Raw genomic sequence first — 17,364 nt, 5'->3', positions numbered from 1 at the left:
AAGCCTGTAATCCCAGCACTTTGGGAGGCCGAGATGGGCGGATCACGAGGTCAGGAGATCGAGACCATCCCGGCTAACACGGTGAAACCCCGTCTCTACTAAGAAATACAAAAAAAAAAAAAAAAAAAACTAGCCGGGCGAGGTGGCGGGCGCCTGTAGTCCCAGCTACTCGGGAGGCTGAGGCCGGAGAATGGCGTGAACCCGGGAGGTGGAGCTTGCAGTGAGCTGAGATCCGGCCACTGCACTCCAGCCTGGGCTACAGAGCGAGACTCCGTCTCAAAAAAAAAAAAAAAAGAGAATAGTAATCTACCTTAGGTTGAGAATTAAATAAGTACTTAGCATAGTGCTTGGCACAGTAAGCACCCAATATATGATACCAGGTACCAAGAAGTCCATTCATTTCGGGTAAAGTGACACAACCACAATTCCATGAGACCTCAGATTGTTGGGGATTTCTTCCACCTAACTGGGCTATTTCGGTTAGCAAATTGCTACTTTAAGAAGGAATGATTTTGACCTTCCAAATAAAGTATTCTGTTGTAAACTCTTGCTTCTCCAAGTGATGGGCCTCAGATTTGTGAACATCTCTACTCGGCTCCCTCATAGCCTGTGGGTCCATAAACTACATGAGATCAATGCACAAGACAGACTCTCACCTACCAATTACACCCATTAAGCCTCCTGTGAACCCAGTAACGCTAAGGACAAATGCAATTATTTTGGCAGGCAATAAACCTCACTCCAGAACCCTAACTAGCTACTAGGTTTATTTGTCCCTAAAGGCAGGTCCTGATTTCCAAGTCAGTGCTTGTAACTAAAGCTTAGTTTTTAAGCATAGGAAACATCAGTCCAGTTTTTCTGGGAAGACTACGTAAACATTTGAGGAAAGTATGAAGCCATGAATGATGAGGCCATTCTTTTTTTTAGAATGGAGCAGTCATGGCTGGGCTTAATACAATGTGATTTTCTTGACAAGTTACTCTGCCCAGGCCATCATGCTTGATCTCTGGTTAATTACTTACAAGCTGCCCACATGCCTAAGGAGCAAAGAGTCATCTGATTGCCAGGCTCTTAAAGTGATCCAAACAGCACACTTCATAAGGAAGCTCCCGACTCCACTTTCAGCTGTACTGGAAGTTTCCACTGTTGGCTGTTTCTTGTCAGTGTGACACTGGCTTCTTGTTCTCTGAACTTTATTGACATGAAGGAACCAGTCCAGATTTTTTAAGTGACTTTAATCAATTAGTTGTATATAGAAGTCAGCCACCTACTCACTCAGTGTGACTAAGATGACCTCAAAAGGGGTGTCTCAGCTTGAATCAAAATAGGCTAATGAGCACTTCCTCCTACCCCATAGTTATCCCATAAACCCAAGACCATCTGGTTCAGAGATCCAATTAATTTAGTGAGCAGTTGCATTTTAGTTGCAATGCCAATAGTCTCATTTCAGTTGCAAAGAATGATTTTTGTAGTTTGGTCTCAGAACCACAAAAGAAACTCTTGCCCCACTTTATTTAAAGTACTATATTTACCAGCTTGCGAATTCGGTCCAACACGAGGTCAATGATCTCCTTGCCAATGGTGTAGTGCCCTCGGGCATAGTTATTGGCAGCATCTTCCTTGCCTGTGATGAGTTGCTCAGGGTGGAAGAGCTGACGGTAGGTGCCAGTGCGAACTTCATCTGGAGAAGATGACGGTGAGGAGCAGGGGAGAAGGAAAGAGTGGGTGAGTGGGTGACTAGTGGAGCCCCCAGGACAGACCTCCTGTCCCAGCACCCTGGGATCTCACTTGGGTTACTGAGGTCAACTCACCAATGACAGTAGGTTCTAGGTCTACAAACACGGCCCGGGGCACATGCTTGCCAGCGCCCGTCTCACTGAAGAAGGTGTTGAAGGAATCATCTCCTCCCCCAATGGTCTTGTCACTTGGCATCTGGCCATCAGGCTGGATGCCATGTTCCAGGCAGTAGAGCTCCCAGCAGGCATTGCCAATCTGGACACCAGCCTGGCCAACATGGATGGAGATGCACTCACGCTGTGGGAGGAAGAAAGGAAAATGTCAGGATATGATACATCAGATGGGACGTTTAGGAATGATTCACACCTAATGACTGATTAACCTTCAAGACAGATAACTGGCTGGGCGCAGTGACTCACGCCTGTAATCCCAGTACTTTGGGAGGCTGAGGCAGGTGATCACCTGAGGTCAGGAGTTCGAGACCTGCCTGGCCAACATGGCAAAACTGTGTCTCTACTAAAAATACAAAAAAAAAATTAGCCGGGCATGGTGGCACACACCTGTAAGTCCCAGCTACTTGGGAGACTGAGGCAGGAGAATCACTTGAACCCAGGAGGTGGAGGCTGCAGTGAGCTGAGATCACACCACTGCCCTCCAGCCTGAGTGACAGAGATTCCATCTCAAACAAAAAAAGATAACCATTTTTCAGCAGGCCACTCCTGCTCAGGGACTACTTTCAAAAGTAAAAATTTTTGAAGACCTAATTCAGCAAAAATGCCTTGGAAAACCAAAGATATGTTCATGAACTACTCGGCAAGGCCAGACCGTTGCTTTGTAGCCACAGTAGATATGATTCCTTAAACTAAGGCAAAATTCCCCTTTCCAGCTCTGATTCATTCTCTGAATGATTGTGTAACTACTGAGCTCATTCTGGTCCTGCTTTAATCCTATTCTTTGGGAGACAAAAGCTTCTGCCTCCCTCCTTTAAAACCAGCTTAAACCAGCAAACTACAGCCATATGACTCATGAAGAAAATGCTGGATAAGCAGCAGTTAGCTGTATTTTAAAAACTGTGGTCAGAGGCAGCTTTTTAACCATGTAGAAGAATCTGTTAGGAAGAACATTTTTCCTTCACCATCAAAACATCTCCGGGAGAGGGAAGACCATAATAATAAAGGCTAGAAATGTTACCAAGACTTTACTGATAGGTTAAGAAATCAGTTGTTTCTGGCCAGGTGCTGGCTTACACCAGTAATCCCAGCACTTTGGGAGGCCAAGGTGGGCAGATCACCTGAGGTCAGGAGTTCAAGACCAGCCTGGCCACATGCTGAAACCCCGTCTCTACTAAAAATACGGGAATTAGCCGGGCGCGGTGGCTCAAGCCTGTAATCCCAGCACTTTGGGAGGCCGAGACGGGCGGATCACCAGGTCAGGAGATCGAGACCATCCTGGCTAACACGGTGAAACCCCATCTCTACTAAAATACGAAAAACTAGCCGGGCGTGGTGGCGGGCGCCTGTAGTCCCAGCCACTCGGGAGGCTGAGGCAGGAGAATGGCGTGAACCCGGGAGGCAGAGCTTGCAGTGAGCTGAGATCCGGCCACTGCACTCCAGCCTGGGCGACAGAGCAAGACTCCGTCTCCAAAAAAAAAAAAAAAAAAAAACGAGAATTATCCAGGCACGGTGGTGTGCGCTTGTAGGTCCCAGCTACTTGGGGTAAGCTGAGGCATGAGAATCACCTGAACCCAAACCCAGGAGGTGGCAACTGCAGAGATCTCACCACTGCACTTCAGCCTGGGAAACAGCCAAGACTCAGTCAGTCTGTCTCTCTTTCTCTCTCTATATATTTTTTGAGGTAGACCAATTTAGAAGGGCCAGAGGAGCCAAAGCAAAATATGGTTAGAAGTTACCAAACCCACACCTGCTTAGTAAAATAAGGCAACAAACATAGAATCTGTACACACAGACTTAACAGGAACACAAAATAGGTGTTTAGTATTTCATCATAAGTCAGATTAGCCACTTTGGAGACTGGCAGAGCACTCGATAAGTTCTCAAAGGGCCTGGTCTCATAACCCAAGAGATAATAAAACCCTAATTACTCACAACCTTTAACCTCCTTCCCGCCTACACTCCCCATGAAATAATCAAGGTCTCCTGACCACATCAGCAAGCTCAGCACCACCTGTGTCTACTTGCCCAGCTCCAGGTCTGTGGGAGAACAGGAGTAGTTTGTTCTAATGAGCCCATGATTATTTACCATTGCATCATGTTTACCTTTTTCTTTCGAGAAAATATCTCGCTCTGTTGCCCAGGCTGGAGTACAGTGGCATGATCTTGGCTCACTGCAAACTCCGCCTTCCAGGTTCAAGTGATTCTCCTGCCTCAGCCTCCCAAGCAGCTGGGATTACAGGTGCCCACCACCATCCCCGGCTAATTTTTTTATTTTTAGTAGAGATGAGGTTTCACCATGTTGGCCAGGTTGGTGTTGAACTCCTGACCTCAGGTGATCCGCCCACCTCGGCCTCCCAAAGTGCTGGGATTATAGGCGTAAGCCACCACGCCCGGCATCATGTTTATCTTTAACTGGACTTTGGAAACGCCAAAGCCCCAAAAAGCTGGAGATAACCAGATACCTGACCATGATGGCCCCCAGGCCCAAGGAGATAAAATATCTAAGATCCACTCATTTTAACAATGAGTGGCAATGTCCTCGGCCACTGCCTTACCCTCCACTCTCCCCTGGCCACGTGGGAGAAAGTGAGGCACAGGTGGAGTCAACTGGTCTAGTGTTCACTGGATAAGCAGCTCTTTCCTCTCGTTAAAAAACAAGAAAATTTAACCAGTGTTCGCCCAAATCAGTCTGCTGCCGCTCTTTTTTTTTTAAATTTTTTATTTTAAAAACAGAGTTTCACTCTTGTCACCCAGGCTGGAGTGCAGTGGCACCATCTCAGCTCACTGCAACCTCTGCCTCCCAGGTTCAAGTGATTTTCCTGCCTCAGCCTCCTGAAGCAGCTGGGATTACAGGCGCTCGCCACCAGGCCCAGTTAATTTTTATGTATTTTTCGTTGAGACGGGGGTTTCACCATGTTGGCCAGGCTGGTCTTCAACTCCTGACCTCAGGTGATCCACCCGCCTCGGCCTCCCAAAGTGCTGGGATTACAGGCGTGAGCCACCGCGCCCGGCCGCTCTCCTGCTTTTTAAAGGGTCTCAACTACTTTGTGAATCACACTTTTACCAGTAACTTTTTGGTATTGCTTGAAAAGAAACAATAAGTTGTACAGTGCGACATATACATGTATTTACATATGATTTTTATATTTAAATTCATATATGTATTTTTGAGATAAGGTCTCGTTGGAGTGCAGTGGTGGGATCTAGGCTCACTGCAGCTTCCACCTCCCAGGCTCAAAAGATCCTCCCACCCCTGCCTCCCGAGAAGCTACGGGCGCGCATCAAGATGCCAAGCTAATTTTTGTATAGACGGAGTTTCACCGTGTTTCCCAGTCTGGTCTCGACCTCCTGAGCTCAAGCGGTCCTCCCGCCTCGGACTCCCAAAGTGCTGGGATTACCAACATACGCCATCGCGCCCGGCCTAAGATAGTTGTTTTCAATACTTCTGGAAGCTTTATAGAGAACACTCAAGTTGTGTATAATTTCACGTTTCTTGAAAACCGAACTAAGAACACGTGGTACTAGTTTACTCTGGGGTTTCCGTTTTTTTTGAGACGGAGTTTCGCTCTGTCGCCCAGGCTAGAGTGCAGTGGCGCGATCTCGGCTCAGGGCAACCTACGCCTCCTGGGTTCAAGCGATTTTCCTGCCTCAGCCTCCCGAGTAGCTTACAGGCGCGCGCCACCATGCCCAGCTTTTTTTTTTTTTTTTTTTTTTTTTAAAGTAGAGACGGGGTTTCACCACGTTGGCCAGGCTGGTCTCGAACAAGTGCTGGGATTACAGGCGTGAGCCACCGCACCGGGCCAACTCTGATTTTATAAGAAAATATCCTTTTGTGGACGTGTTTTTAAACCCGGCTTAAGTAGAAAGCTCCAGCTGTAAACCTACCACTAGATTAACACCAGAAATGCAGGTTTAGGCAACGTGAAAGTTAATTATTCCCTTCCAGGGAGGGGCCCGCCTCCATCCTCAGGTGGACTGGCGCAGTTGGAAGCTCTCCCCAGGGCCGGGCCACAGGTGACTCAGCAGCGAGTCACTGGGTGCTGGAGAGCGGGCGCCAGGAAGTGCTGCACCGTCGGTGCGGGAGCGCACGAGGGCCTCCGGAGCCCGGTGCGTAAGGCAGTGGGAAGGACAAGTCGCTTGAGAAAACGTGGGGAGGGATTTTTAGTTTAAGTTCTTGGAGGCCAATGACTAGGCTCCTTGACCTTCCTCCCTAGTACAGTCGCGGGCCCTGCGGGGAAAGCCCTCACTAGGATCAAGTGGGCTTTCCATTTCCACTGAGGGCGGCACCCGGGCCAGGTCTTCGGGACCGAACTGGTGTCTGCCCAGTGAACTCGACCTTCCAGTCCGGCCACCATAAGCCAGGTTAACCGGAGGGGACCGGGGCCATCTGGAACTGTCCTGGGCGAGGCCCGAGGTGCAGGCGGTAGTTCCCGGGCCCGCCGTCCCCTGGGACGCGCACTCTTCCCCAGCCCCGAGGCACCCCACTCACCATGACTAGAACTTGAAGGGGTCTGCGGCGTTGAAGGAGGCGAAGGGCGACAAGTATCTCCCACTAACAGACTACCAAGGAGTCCGGGGGAGAAGTAGTGAAAGGGGGGCCCGCCCCCGAGAGGCCTTATATACCCGGTTCCCAGCCACGTGTCGTGAGGGCGGGCCCCGGGCCCCGCCCCGGGCCGCCGCGGCCCCACCTTGGAGCCCTGGCCTGCGCCAGGCCGCACCCACGGAGTTGGGGCGCGCGGCGCTGATTGGCTGATTCAAACGTTCAAACCAAACTCGTCGGAAGGAGCCAGAAACAGGAAGGGGAGGAAAGAGAGGAAGGGTCCTAGGGCTGGAGAATGGGCTGGGACAGGGGCGGAAGCGTCCACTGGGAGGAGAGAGCAGGCCAAGCGTCTGCCCCGTCCCCAGTGGGTGCGGGGGCGTCAGGTGGGCAAAACCCCAGCGAGGGGAAACGTCAGGTAAGAGGGCGACCGCGCCCTGGAGTGAAGCCCTTCCTGCACTGCCCTGGCCTCGCCTCCGGTCCCCGCGGCTGCGCTCCCTACGCAGCCGGGGAGGCGCCGACGCCGGGGCCAGGCTGCGGGTTCCGCCTCGGATTCCTGGCTGCCGGGCACCCCGGCTGGGCCCTTGGGCGCCCGCTCCCCTCGCTGCTGAGGGCTGTCCAGAGAGAGGGCTTGCTTCCCACTTTAGGTCTGAATCACCACGAACGCGCCTTAAACCCTATTCCCACCTTTTTGGCTGCTTTTCCTTACCTCCTCTTTAAATGAACCTTGGCTCCTAACTTAAGTCTCCTCCCTATAGCTGCGAAAGCGGTTTTTTCAGTTCATTAGGATAATGAATAGCTTCCAGTTTTTGATTGCCAACTATGCAGAGTAGTTGGCTTTTTTTGGGGGGGTGGGGGGGACGGAGTCTCGTTCTGTCACCCAGGCTGGAGTGCAGTGGCGCGATCTCAGCTCGTTGTAACCTCTGCCTCCCGGGTTCAAACGATTCTCCTGCCTCAGCCTCCTGAGTAGCGGAGACTACAGGCGCGTGGCACCACACCCGGCTAATGTTTTGTATTTTTAGTAGAGACAGGGTTTCACAGTGTTAGCCAGATGGTCTCGATCTCTTGACCTCGTGATCTGCCCGTCTCGGCCTCCCAAAGTGCTGGTATTACAGGCATGAGCCACCGCGCCCGGCCGAGTAATTGGCTTTTCATATCACATGATCACATTTCATTCATATGACAAGCCCTATGAATTATTACCCCGTTTGCAGATGAGGCAAGTAGGGCTCCTAGGAATTAAATCCTTCAACACTAACTTGTACTGCTTCATACTAAATGTGCCTCTCTGACCATCTCTGCCAAGGTTTCTGAGAAGCGCCCTTTATTTCTGTTGTTTTTGTTTCTCTGCAACTCTATCACGTTATCTTAGCTCATGAATTCCTTGACCATCTCTGGGAGACACAGAGTTTATGGAAATATTGAGAGAACAAAAGTGAATTTTCTGGCTGGGCACGGTGGCTCACGCCTGTTAAGTCCAGCACTTTGGGAAGCTGAGGCAGGCAGGTCACTTGAGGTCAGGAGTTCAAGATATATACTTCAACTCACACATACAAAATGGCCCTTGTGGAACATATGTGTAGAGATTTTAGTCTTAGTAGAGCTTTTCAACTTTTTCATTCATTCCCCAGATATATTTAGCACAGTATCCGAGGTGCTTAGGGAATATGTGTGAGCAAAACTGATGGCCCTGCCTCATGGAGAGTATATTCTAGAGTGGGATAAGGAAGAAAACGAACAGGCCTGGCGCAGTGGCTCAAGTCTGTAATTCCAGCACTTTGGGAGGCTGAGCTGGGCGGATCACTTGAGGTCAGGAGTTTGAGACCAGCCTGGCCAATATGGTGAAATCCCATTTCTACCAAAAAAAAAAAAGCAAAAATTAGTCAAGCATGGTGGTGCACACCTGTAATCCCAGCTACTTGGGAGGCTGAGGCAGAATTGCTTGAACCTGGGAGGTGGAGGTTGCAGTGAACAGAGATTGTGCCACTGCACTCCAGCCTGAGTGACAGAGACTCTGTCTCAGGAAAAAAAAAAAGTAATTCTCTTCAAATAAATTTTAAGCATTGGGATCCATATTTAAATTTGCTGCCCTCTGCTGGAATTTTTTTGGGAAAAATCTCTTTCCTGGATAGACAGTTAAACATTCACCCTTTATATTAATAGATCTTTCTGAGTCTAAAAATTACAGTGTAAGGAGAGGCAGAAACTGATCTTACTTTTTAGTTGACAGTTTCCAGAATTCACCAAAAATATGCTAAATTATTATTATTATTTTGAGATGAAGTCTCGCTCTGTTGCTCAGGCTGGAGTGCAATGGCACGCTATCAGCTCACTGCAACCTCCACCTCCCAGGTTCAAGCAATTCTCCTGTCTCAGCCACCCAAGTAGCTGGGATTACAGGCATGTGCCACCACGCCCAGCTAATTTTGTATTTTTAGTAGAGATGTGGTTTCACCATGTTGGTCAGGCTGGTCTCAAACTCCTGACCTCAGGTGATCCACTGGGCTCAGCCTCCCAAAGTGCTGGGATTACAAGTGTGAGCCAATTCGCCCAGACTATGCTAAATTATTAATAGGGTGACAGAAGACTTGCTTCAGTGATCAGCCTTTTTTTTTTTTTTTTGCGCTATAAAACTTTTTTTTTTTTTTTTTTTTTTTTTTTTGAGACAGGGTCTCACAGGGTCACCCAGGGTGGAGTGCAGTGGTGCAGACTCGACTTTCTGGGCTCAAGCAATCCTCTTGCCTCAGCCTTCCAAGTACCTGGTACTACAGATGTGTGCCACCATGCCTGGCTAATTTTTTTTTTTTTTGTAGAGATGGAGTCCTACTATATTTCCCAGGCTGGTTTTGAACTCCTAGGCTCAAGCAATCCTCCTGCCTTGGCCTCCCAAAGTGCTGGAATCACAGGCGTGAGCCACCATGCCTGGCTAATAAACTTCGGATGGACATTTCCCCTCCTCAGGGTCCAGGTTTTGAATGTGAAATATGAGGAGATTGGACAGGATCCTCTGTAAGGCCCTTCCAGCCCTAACATTCTGTGATGTGTGACTCAAAGTTTGTGGGGTTCATGTGAGCTCTACAAATATGAGCAAAGGAGAAAACATGCTTTCTCAGTCAACATCTTGACTGAAGAATCACCAGAACGTTAGATAAATAGTTAGAGATGGGGCTTTCATTGTAATCTTACAATGCTTTAGGGAAATAAGTGTTGCATACCTACTGCAGCTTTGGGGAACTTGGGCTTTAAATTATCATATAGCATGTTCACAAAACATCACAAAACATTAGTAAAGAATTCAGATAAAACTGAACCTTATTTTTTTTCAGCCTAACTCTTGTTTTCTTTGCTGGAATACTAGTAATGCTGAAGTATTTATTTGTATTCAGTTACAAATTACATGTTACAATTAATGATGTAGGAATATTTTGTGCTTATGTAGCAATTTCTAACAAAATGTTTTCTATTGCAGTAGTGCCTTGGTAAAGTTTTTATAAATGAGTTTTTACAGAGGTATGTATTATGGAACTATGGAAAATAAAGTCCTGAGACTTGAAATAATTTACCCCAAACCACAAGAGATAGGAGTCAGATTAAATACCTACAATGACAGTTGTCTCTTTTATTCTAGGTTCTTCCTCAGCCTGTTATTGGCTCTAGTTAACAGGGAAAGGGAAGTCCTAGAAAAGTCATTTATTGAATTTGTAGTCCTATGGCAAGGTTACTAATGTAACAAGAAAAAAAAAAAGAATTTACCCACTTTTAACAACCCCAAAGGGCAGCTAGGACTCAGCAGTTGAACAACCTTCTTTAAAACAAGCGGTTTTTTTTTTTGTTTTTTTTTTTTTGAGACAGAGTCTCGCTGTGTCGCCCAGGCTGGAGTGCAATGGTGCTACCTTGGCTCACTGCAACCTTCACCTCCCGGGTTCAAGTGATTCTCCTTCCTCAGCCTCCAGCGGTGGGATTATAGGCACCCGCCACCACGCCCAGCTAATTTTTGTATTTTTAGTAGAGATAGGGTTTCACCATGTAGGCCAGGCTGGTCTCAAACTCCTGACCTCAGGTGATCTGCCTGCCTCGGCCTCCCAAACAGCTGGGATTACAGGCATGAGCCACTTGCGCCCAGCCTACAATAAGCATTTTTTAAGATTTATGCATTTCAGCCAGGTGAGGTGGCTCATTTCTGTAATCTCAACACTTTGGGGACCAGGGTGGGCAGATTGCTTAAGTCCAGGAGTTCGAGACCAGCCTGGGGCAACATGGCGAAACCCTGTCTCTGCGAAAATTTTAAAAAAATTAGCTGGACATGGTGGTGTGTGCCTGTCGTCCAGCTATTTGGAAGGCTTTAGTGGGAGGATCACTTGAGCCTGGGAGGCTGAGGCTGCAGTAAGCCAAGATCTTGCAACTGCACTCCAGCCTGGGGGGAAAACTGAGACCATGTTCCACCCAAAATAAATAAAATTATGTATTTCAAGGCAGTTTGTTTTTTCTCCTTTTTTACACCTTGTACGTACAGAATAGCAGGACACTATTTTCTAGGTAACATGTTATTTTCTTTTATGGGAAAAACAGTCCTTGGATCCTTTAACTTTTACTTATTTCTCTTTTATCCCACAAATGTTTGCTGTCTTTACAACTTTCCTACAAATTCTTTAAAAGTTCTCTTCCTCCCTGATCTGAGCTGTGTTTTGGATGACTTCCCCTTTGGCATGGATTAGTATGTGAAATGCTAGCTCTGTTCTGGGAGGTTACCATAGAAGATTGACTTTCATCTCTGAAATTACACATTTTCTTTCCACTGAGATTTGACTTGTTCTGATCTGCTTTATATTTCCTAAAAATAAAGTGCTGTGGCATTGCTTCCTCGGTGACTAACTGAAACAACTGAACCGGTTCCTTTGCCCTGTATTCCCACCCTGTATCCCTACACCCACGACTTCTTACTAAAGCTCTTGCTAATCGATATTTCCTGGAACTAACCACCATTCCCTTGCCCCCTTCCCCCATTCCCTTAGGATACACAGATAAAATTCTCTTGGAGGAAATTAAAAGGAACTACTCACATTCTTCAATTGTCTACAGTATTATTCTAATAAGTGGACTATATCATAGAGTCTGAAAAACTTTTCTATTTATAGTAACATTTATTTAATAAATTTATTCATGTACTGAAAAAGCACTCCGGCAGCCCAAAGTGGAAGACCCCTGAAGGTTTTCTTTCCCTGTGACTAACTTCTTGCCACCAAGCAAGACAATGGGGAATTTGTTTAGGGACTGTGAATCTCAGGATAATATTTTCCCTTTTACTTTTCTGTATCTCCACCTGCCTCCTCCTGCTCCCAGGACACACAGCCAGCCATTATCAAGTACACTAAGTAATTTTTTTTGTACATAATTAAGGCAATAAAATCTGAATACTAGAGAATATCAGTGCATAAATTACAGTTAGGAAACTTAGAGGTAAAACCGGTCTCTTTTTATTCATGTACGGCCATGTGTCACGTAACAACCAAGATCTGTTCTAAGAAATGCATCCTAGGCAATTTCTTCATTGTGGGAACATCACAGAGTATACATATGCAAACTTAGCTTATTGCTCCAAAGCTAGAAACTTGTGCAGCCTGTTACTGTACTAAATACTTAGGCAACTGTAACTAGATGGTAAGTATTTGTATCTAGGTTGGGCATGGTGGCTCACACCTGTAATCCCAGCACTTTGGGAGGTTGAGGCAGGCAGATCACTTGAGGTCAGGCATTTGAGACCAGCCTGGCCTACATGGTGAAACCCCAACTCTATTAAAAATACAAAAATTAGCCAGGCGTGGTGGTGTGTACCTATAATCCCAGCTACTCAAGTGGCTGAGGCACAAGAATCGCTTGAACCCAGGCGGCAGAGGTTGCAGTGAGCTGAGATTGCACCACAGCATTCCAGCCTAGGCGACACAGTGAGACTCCGTCTCAAAACCTATAGTAAAAACATGGTATAAAAGATAAAAGATGGCACACCTATATAGGGCACTTACCATGAATGGAACTTGCAGGACTGGAAGTTGCTTAGTGAGTCAGTGGTAAGTGAATGTGAAGGCCTAGGACATTTTTTAAAATGTTTCATTTTTGGCTGGGCGCAGTGGCTCACACCTGTAATCCCAGCACTTTGGGAGGCCAAGGCAGGCGGATCATCTGAGGTCGGGGGTTCGAGACCAGCTTGACCAAAACGGAGAAACCCCGTCTCTACTAAAAATACAAAAAAGTTAGCCGGGCGTGGTGGCACGTGCCTGTAATCCCAACTACTCGGGAGGCTGAGGCAGGAGAATTGTTTGAACCTGGGAGGTGGAGGTTGTGGTGAGCCAAGAGTGTGCCATTGCACTCCAGACTGGGCAACAAGAGCAAAACTCTGTCTCAAAAAAAAAAAAAAGAAAAATTCATTTTTGAATTATTTATTTATAGCCAGGCACGATAGCTCATGCCTGTAATCCTAGCACTTTAGGAGGCCAAGGTGGGCTGATCACCTGAGGTCAGGAGTTCAAGACCAGCCTGACCAACATGGTGAAACCCCATATCTACTAAAAACACAAAAATTAGCCAGGCGTGGTGGTGCACACCTGTAATCCCAGCTACTTGGGAGGCTGAAGCAGGAGAATCGCTTGAACTAGGGAGGTGGAGGTTGCAGTGTGCCACATCACACCAGTTCACTCCAGCCTGGGTAACAGAGCGAGAGTATCTCAAAAAGAAAACAAAAAACAAAACATAAATAGCTAATTTTTATAAAAACAGGCTGCTCACAAACTCCTGGGCTCAAGTGATGCTCCCTCCCGGGCCTCCCAAAGTGCTGGAATTACAGGTGGGAGCCACTGCACCCAGCTGACCTAGGGCATTATTGTATACTACTGTAGACTTTATAAACACTGACACTTAGGCTGCATTAAACTTGAAAACATGTTTCCTTCTTCAGTAATTAACTTTAGCTTACTGTAGCTTTAAAAATTTGTAAGGCCAGGTGCTGTGGCTCATGCCTATAATCCTAGCACTTTGGGAGGCTGAGGCGGGCGGATCACTTGAGGTCAGGAGTTCACAATCAGCCTGGCCAACATGGTGAGACCCTGTCTCTATTAAACAGACAAAAAATTAGCCGGACGTGGTGGTGCATGCCTGTAATCTCAGCTACTCAGGAGGCTGAGGCAGGAGAAAAGCTGGAACCTGGGAGGTGGAGGCTGCAGTGAGCCAAGATTGCACCACTGCACTCCAGCCTGGGCAATAGAGTGAGACTCCACTCAAGAAAAAAAAAATTGTAAACTTTATTTTTTTAAAACTTTTTGACCCTTGTAACAACACAGCTTAAAACACAAACACATTGTACAGCTGTACAACATTTTTTTTGAAACAGGGTGTCCCTCTGTCACCCAGGCTGGGGTGCACTGGCGTGATCACGACTGATTGCAGCCTCAACTTCCCAGGCTCAAGCAATCCTCTCGCTTCAGCTTCCCAAATGTCTGAGGTTACCGTGTGCGCCACCATGCTTGGCTAATTTTTTGTAGAGAGAGGGTCTTGCTATGTTGTCCAGGCTGTCTTGAACTCCTGGCCTCGAGCAATCCTCCCGCCTTGGCCTCCCAAAGTGCTGGAATTATAAGCTTAAGCCACCTCGCCTGGCCTGCAACCATAAAATTTAAAAAAAAAAAAAAAAAAAGCCTCCTCCCAACCCCTTTCCTCAGCCCCTCCACTGCTAGTACCAGTATCTGCATGCTAGGTGTTTATCCCTGGACTGAGGAGTTTAAATGCTTTAACTTATTTATTCTTCATGATAACCCTATGAGGTAGACACTATTGTTACCTCCATTTTACAGGAGAGGAAATGGAGACTGCCTGGCTTTGGAAACTGCCCTGAGGTCACACAGAAGCCCATGCTGCCTTCAGTCCAGCCGTCTTCTCTGGAATCCCAACCCTTCCCTCAGGAGGTTGGCTTTAAGGCCTTCATTTCTAAACCACTGTCTTTTTTTTTTTTTTTTGAGATGGAGTGGCTTGATCTGGACTCACTGCAACCTCTGCCCCCTGGGTTCAAGTGATTCTCTTGTCTCAGACTCCTGAGTAGCTGGGATTATAGGCGCCCACCACCATGCCCAGCTAATTTTTGTGTTTTTAGTAGAGACAGGGTTTCATCATATTGGCCAGGCTGGTCTCGAACTCCTGACTTCAGGTAATCCACCCACCTTGGCCTCCCAAAGTGCTAGGATTACAGGCGTGAGCCACCACTCCTGGCCTAAATTACTGTCTTCTTCTCTCCAAAAACATTAATATAGAACCACTTTTATATCTACAACTTTAATTACATGTTTATTTCCCCAAATCATCAAAATCTGCAGTGGTCCCCAAACCCCTCAGGAGATGCAGTGAAGGAGGGAGACTGGAACAGGGTTCTAACAGATAAGGGTCTGCACTTGCAGGCCTCTGTTTTTACAACACTTTGCTGTTTTGATCCTCTACTCCATACACTTTTTTCCTTACCCTCCAGCATATTTTGTTCCAGTGTAGTCAGGAATATAAGCCATTTAGAACCCCTGAAAGGTCTTTGTGTGTTTCTGGTAGATAAAGTTTTCCTCATTTTAAAGTACACAGTTCTCTGTTTTGCTCAGTTGCAGTCCCCACTGACCTTGTAAATGGGTGATATGGAACAGCCTGTAACTATAAAATCAGCTTCTTATCCGGTTCCCTCAGCTGCTCCATTTATTTGTACAGAACCCAAGGGATAGAGCTGGGTTCACACACTGTGGAAAAGAAAAAAAAGAAATAATTTTTGTTCAAAATAAAGAAACAAATTTTAAATTCACGCTGTTCTTTCTCTTTACTCTGCATGAAATGACTGATAATAAATCAAAGTTGTTTCAGAGGAAAAAAAATTATCCTGGAATAGAGATCACCTGACAAGCTACACAGCCTGTTTCCTTGATGCTTGCTTGCTCAATTGCATTGGGGGGTTTCATGGCCTTTGCTGAAGGCCAGGAGGGCCTAACCCCAAGCACACTAGTTTCTTTTAGTGTTGTTCATTTGTTCGTTTTTGAGACAGGGTCTCACTCTGTCACCCAGGCTGGAGTGCAGTGGCACCATTGTAGCTCACTTCAGCCTCAATGTCCCAGGCTCAGGTGATCCTCCCACCTCGGCCTCCCAAGTAGCTGGGACTACAGGCACGTGCCACCACACCCACTGGCCTCAGCCTCCCCAAATGCTGGGAATACAGATGTCAGCCACCACGCCCTAGCGCCAAGCACATTGCTATGGAAGCCTAAGAAGATTGACTGGGCGTGGTAGCTCACGCCTGTAATCCTAGCACTTTGGGAGACTGAGGCCGGCGGATCACGTGATGTCAGGAGTTCAAGACCAGCCTGGCCAACATGGTGAAACCCTGTCTCTAATAAAAATATAAAAATCAGCCAGGCGTGGTGGCAGGTGCCTGTAATCCCAGCTACTCCAGAGGCTGAGACACGAGAATCGCTTGAACCTGGGAGGCTGAGATTGCACCACTGCACTCCAGCCTGGGTGATAGAGTGAGACTGTCTCGAAAAAAAAAAGAAAAAAGATAAATCTGCCGGGTAGAGTGGTTCATGCCTGTAATTCCAGCACTTTGGAAGACCAAGGTGGGTGGACCACTTCAGTCCAGAGGTTTGAGACCAGTCTGAGCAACATAGCAAGATCTCTATCAAAGAAATATATATATATTTAAAAAAAAAAAAAAAAAAACAACTTCAGCTGCTGGGGAAAGTGGTAGTTGGTTTCTTAGCAAGCAACAGAATCATTTTGACCTTTAAAGACAAGGACAAGATAAAACACAAAGGGAAAAGCACTGCAGGGTAAGGAAAGTAAAGATTAGAATAACAAAATACTGAATTAGAGACTATTCACTGTAAGCTCTCAGAGCCATTATAATTACTAGGAATTCTGGCTTATAGTGTGATTAAATAGAGTAAGCTTTGGCAAGGTCCCTAGTTGTATTTTGGGTGAGTTTCTCCACCTGCATTTGGTGTGAGGATAAGGCTTGCTCTAAAACAGCCTGAGGCCAGGTGCGGTGGCTCAAGCCTGTAATCCCAGCACTTTGGGAGGCTGAAGTGGTAGGATCACTTGAACTCAGGAGTTTGAGACCACCCTGGGCAACACAGAGGGACCCCATTTCTACTTAAAAAATAAAAGAAAAAGAAATATATGTATTTTGCCTCTGCACCAAGTTCCTGACACAGAGCTCCTAAATCCCTTGGAACTTCCTGGATGATGGAAACATCTTTTGTACTAACAAGGGTCTCTCGGTGGCTTGCTGGATAGCTTCAGGATAGGGTCTGGTCACCAGAAAGACGACGTCATGATTAGAAGCTTGAAAATTTAGCCACATCCCCCATCCTCCAGGGAGGGGAGAAGGACTAGCGATTGAGTTAAAAATTGATCATGCCTACGTGATGAAGCCTCCATAAAAGTCCCTAAATTACCGGGTTCCCAGAGTTCCAAGGTGGTAAATAAGAACATATCCCCTTGCCAGGAGGGTGGTGCACCCCAGCTCCACTATACTACACTCAAAGGACAGAAGCTGCTGCACTCAGGAGCCTTCCAGACCTCACCCTATCTATCTCCTCATTTGGCAATTCATTCGCTTTTTTTTTTTTTTTTTTTTGAGATGGAGCTCACTCTGTCACCCAGACTAGAGTGCAGTGGCGTGATCTCGGTTCAATGCAGCTTCCACTTCCCAAGTTCAAGTGATTCTCTGCCTCAGTCTCCTGAGCAGCTGGGATTACAGGCATGCACCACAACACTCGGCTAATTTTTTTTTTTTCTTGAGACGGAGTTTCGCTTTTGTTGCCCAGGCTGGAGGGCAATGGCATGATCTTGGCTCACCGCAACCTCCGGCTCCCAGGTTCAAGCAATTTTCCTGCTTCAGCTTCCCGA

At 46.9% G+C, this 17,364-nt stretch overlaps 1 protein-coding gene across 2 annotated transcripts in view; it reads right to left on the bottom strand.

Annotated features, from left to right (window-relative positions):
- The window catches only part of LOC710110 (tubulin alpha-1C chain), a 47,937-nt gene that overhangs the window by 1,804 nt on the left and 28,769 nt on the right, over positions 1–17,364 (bottom strand). Inside the window, exons 1-3 of one of the 2 annotated variants that reach the window (XM_015151651.3) lie at positions 6,400–6,498; positions 1,812–2,034; positions 1,533–1,681 (exon numbers count right to left, since the gene is read on the bottom strand). In XM_015151651.3, the coding sequence (XP_015007137.1) occupies positions 1,533–1,681; positions 1,812–2,034; positions 6,400–6,402 (375 nt within the window). In that variant the 5' untranslated portion in view covers positions 6,403–6,498. Of the gene's footprint in view, positions 1–1,532; positions 1,682–1,811; positions 2,035–6,399; positions 6,499–17,364 lie in introns of those variants that run through there. The other variant, XM_028829447.2, reaches the window with a different exon arrangement.

The sequence above is a fragment of the Macaca mulatta genome, chromosome 11 (genome assembly GCF_049350105.2).
Source record: "Macaca mulatta isolate MMU2019108-1 chromosome 11, T2T-MMU8v2.0, whole genome shotgun sequence".
Lineage (NCBI taxonomy): Eukaryota > Metazoa > Chordata > Mammalia > Primates > Cercopithecidae > Macaca > Macaca mulatta.
This window is presented reverse-complemented; position numbering and strand designations above follow the sequence as displayed.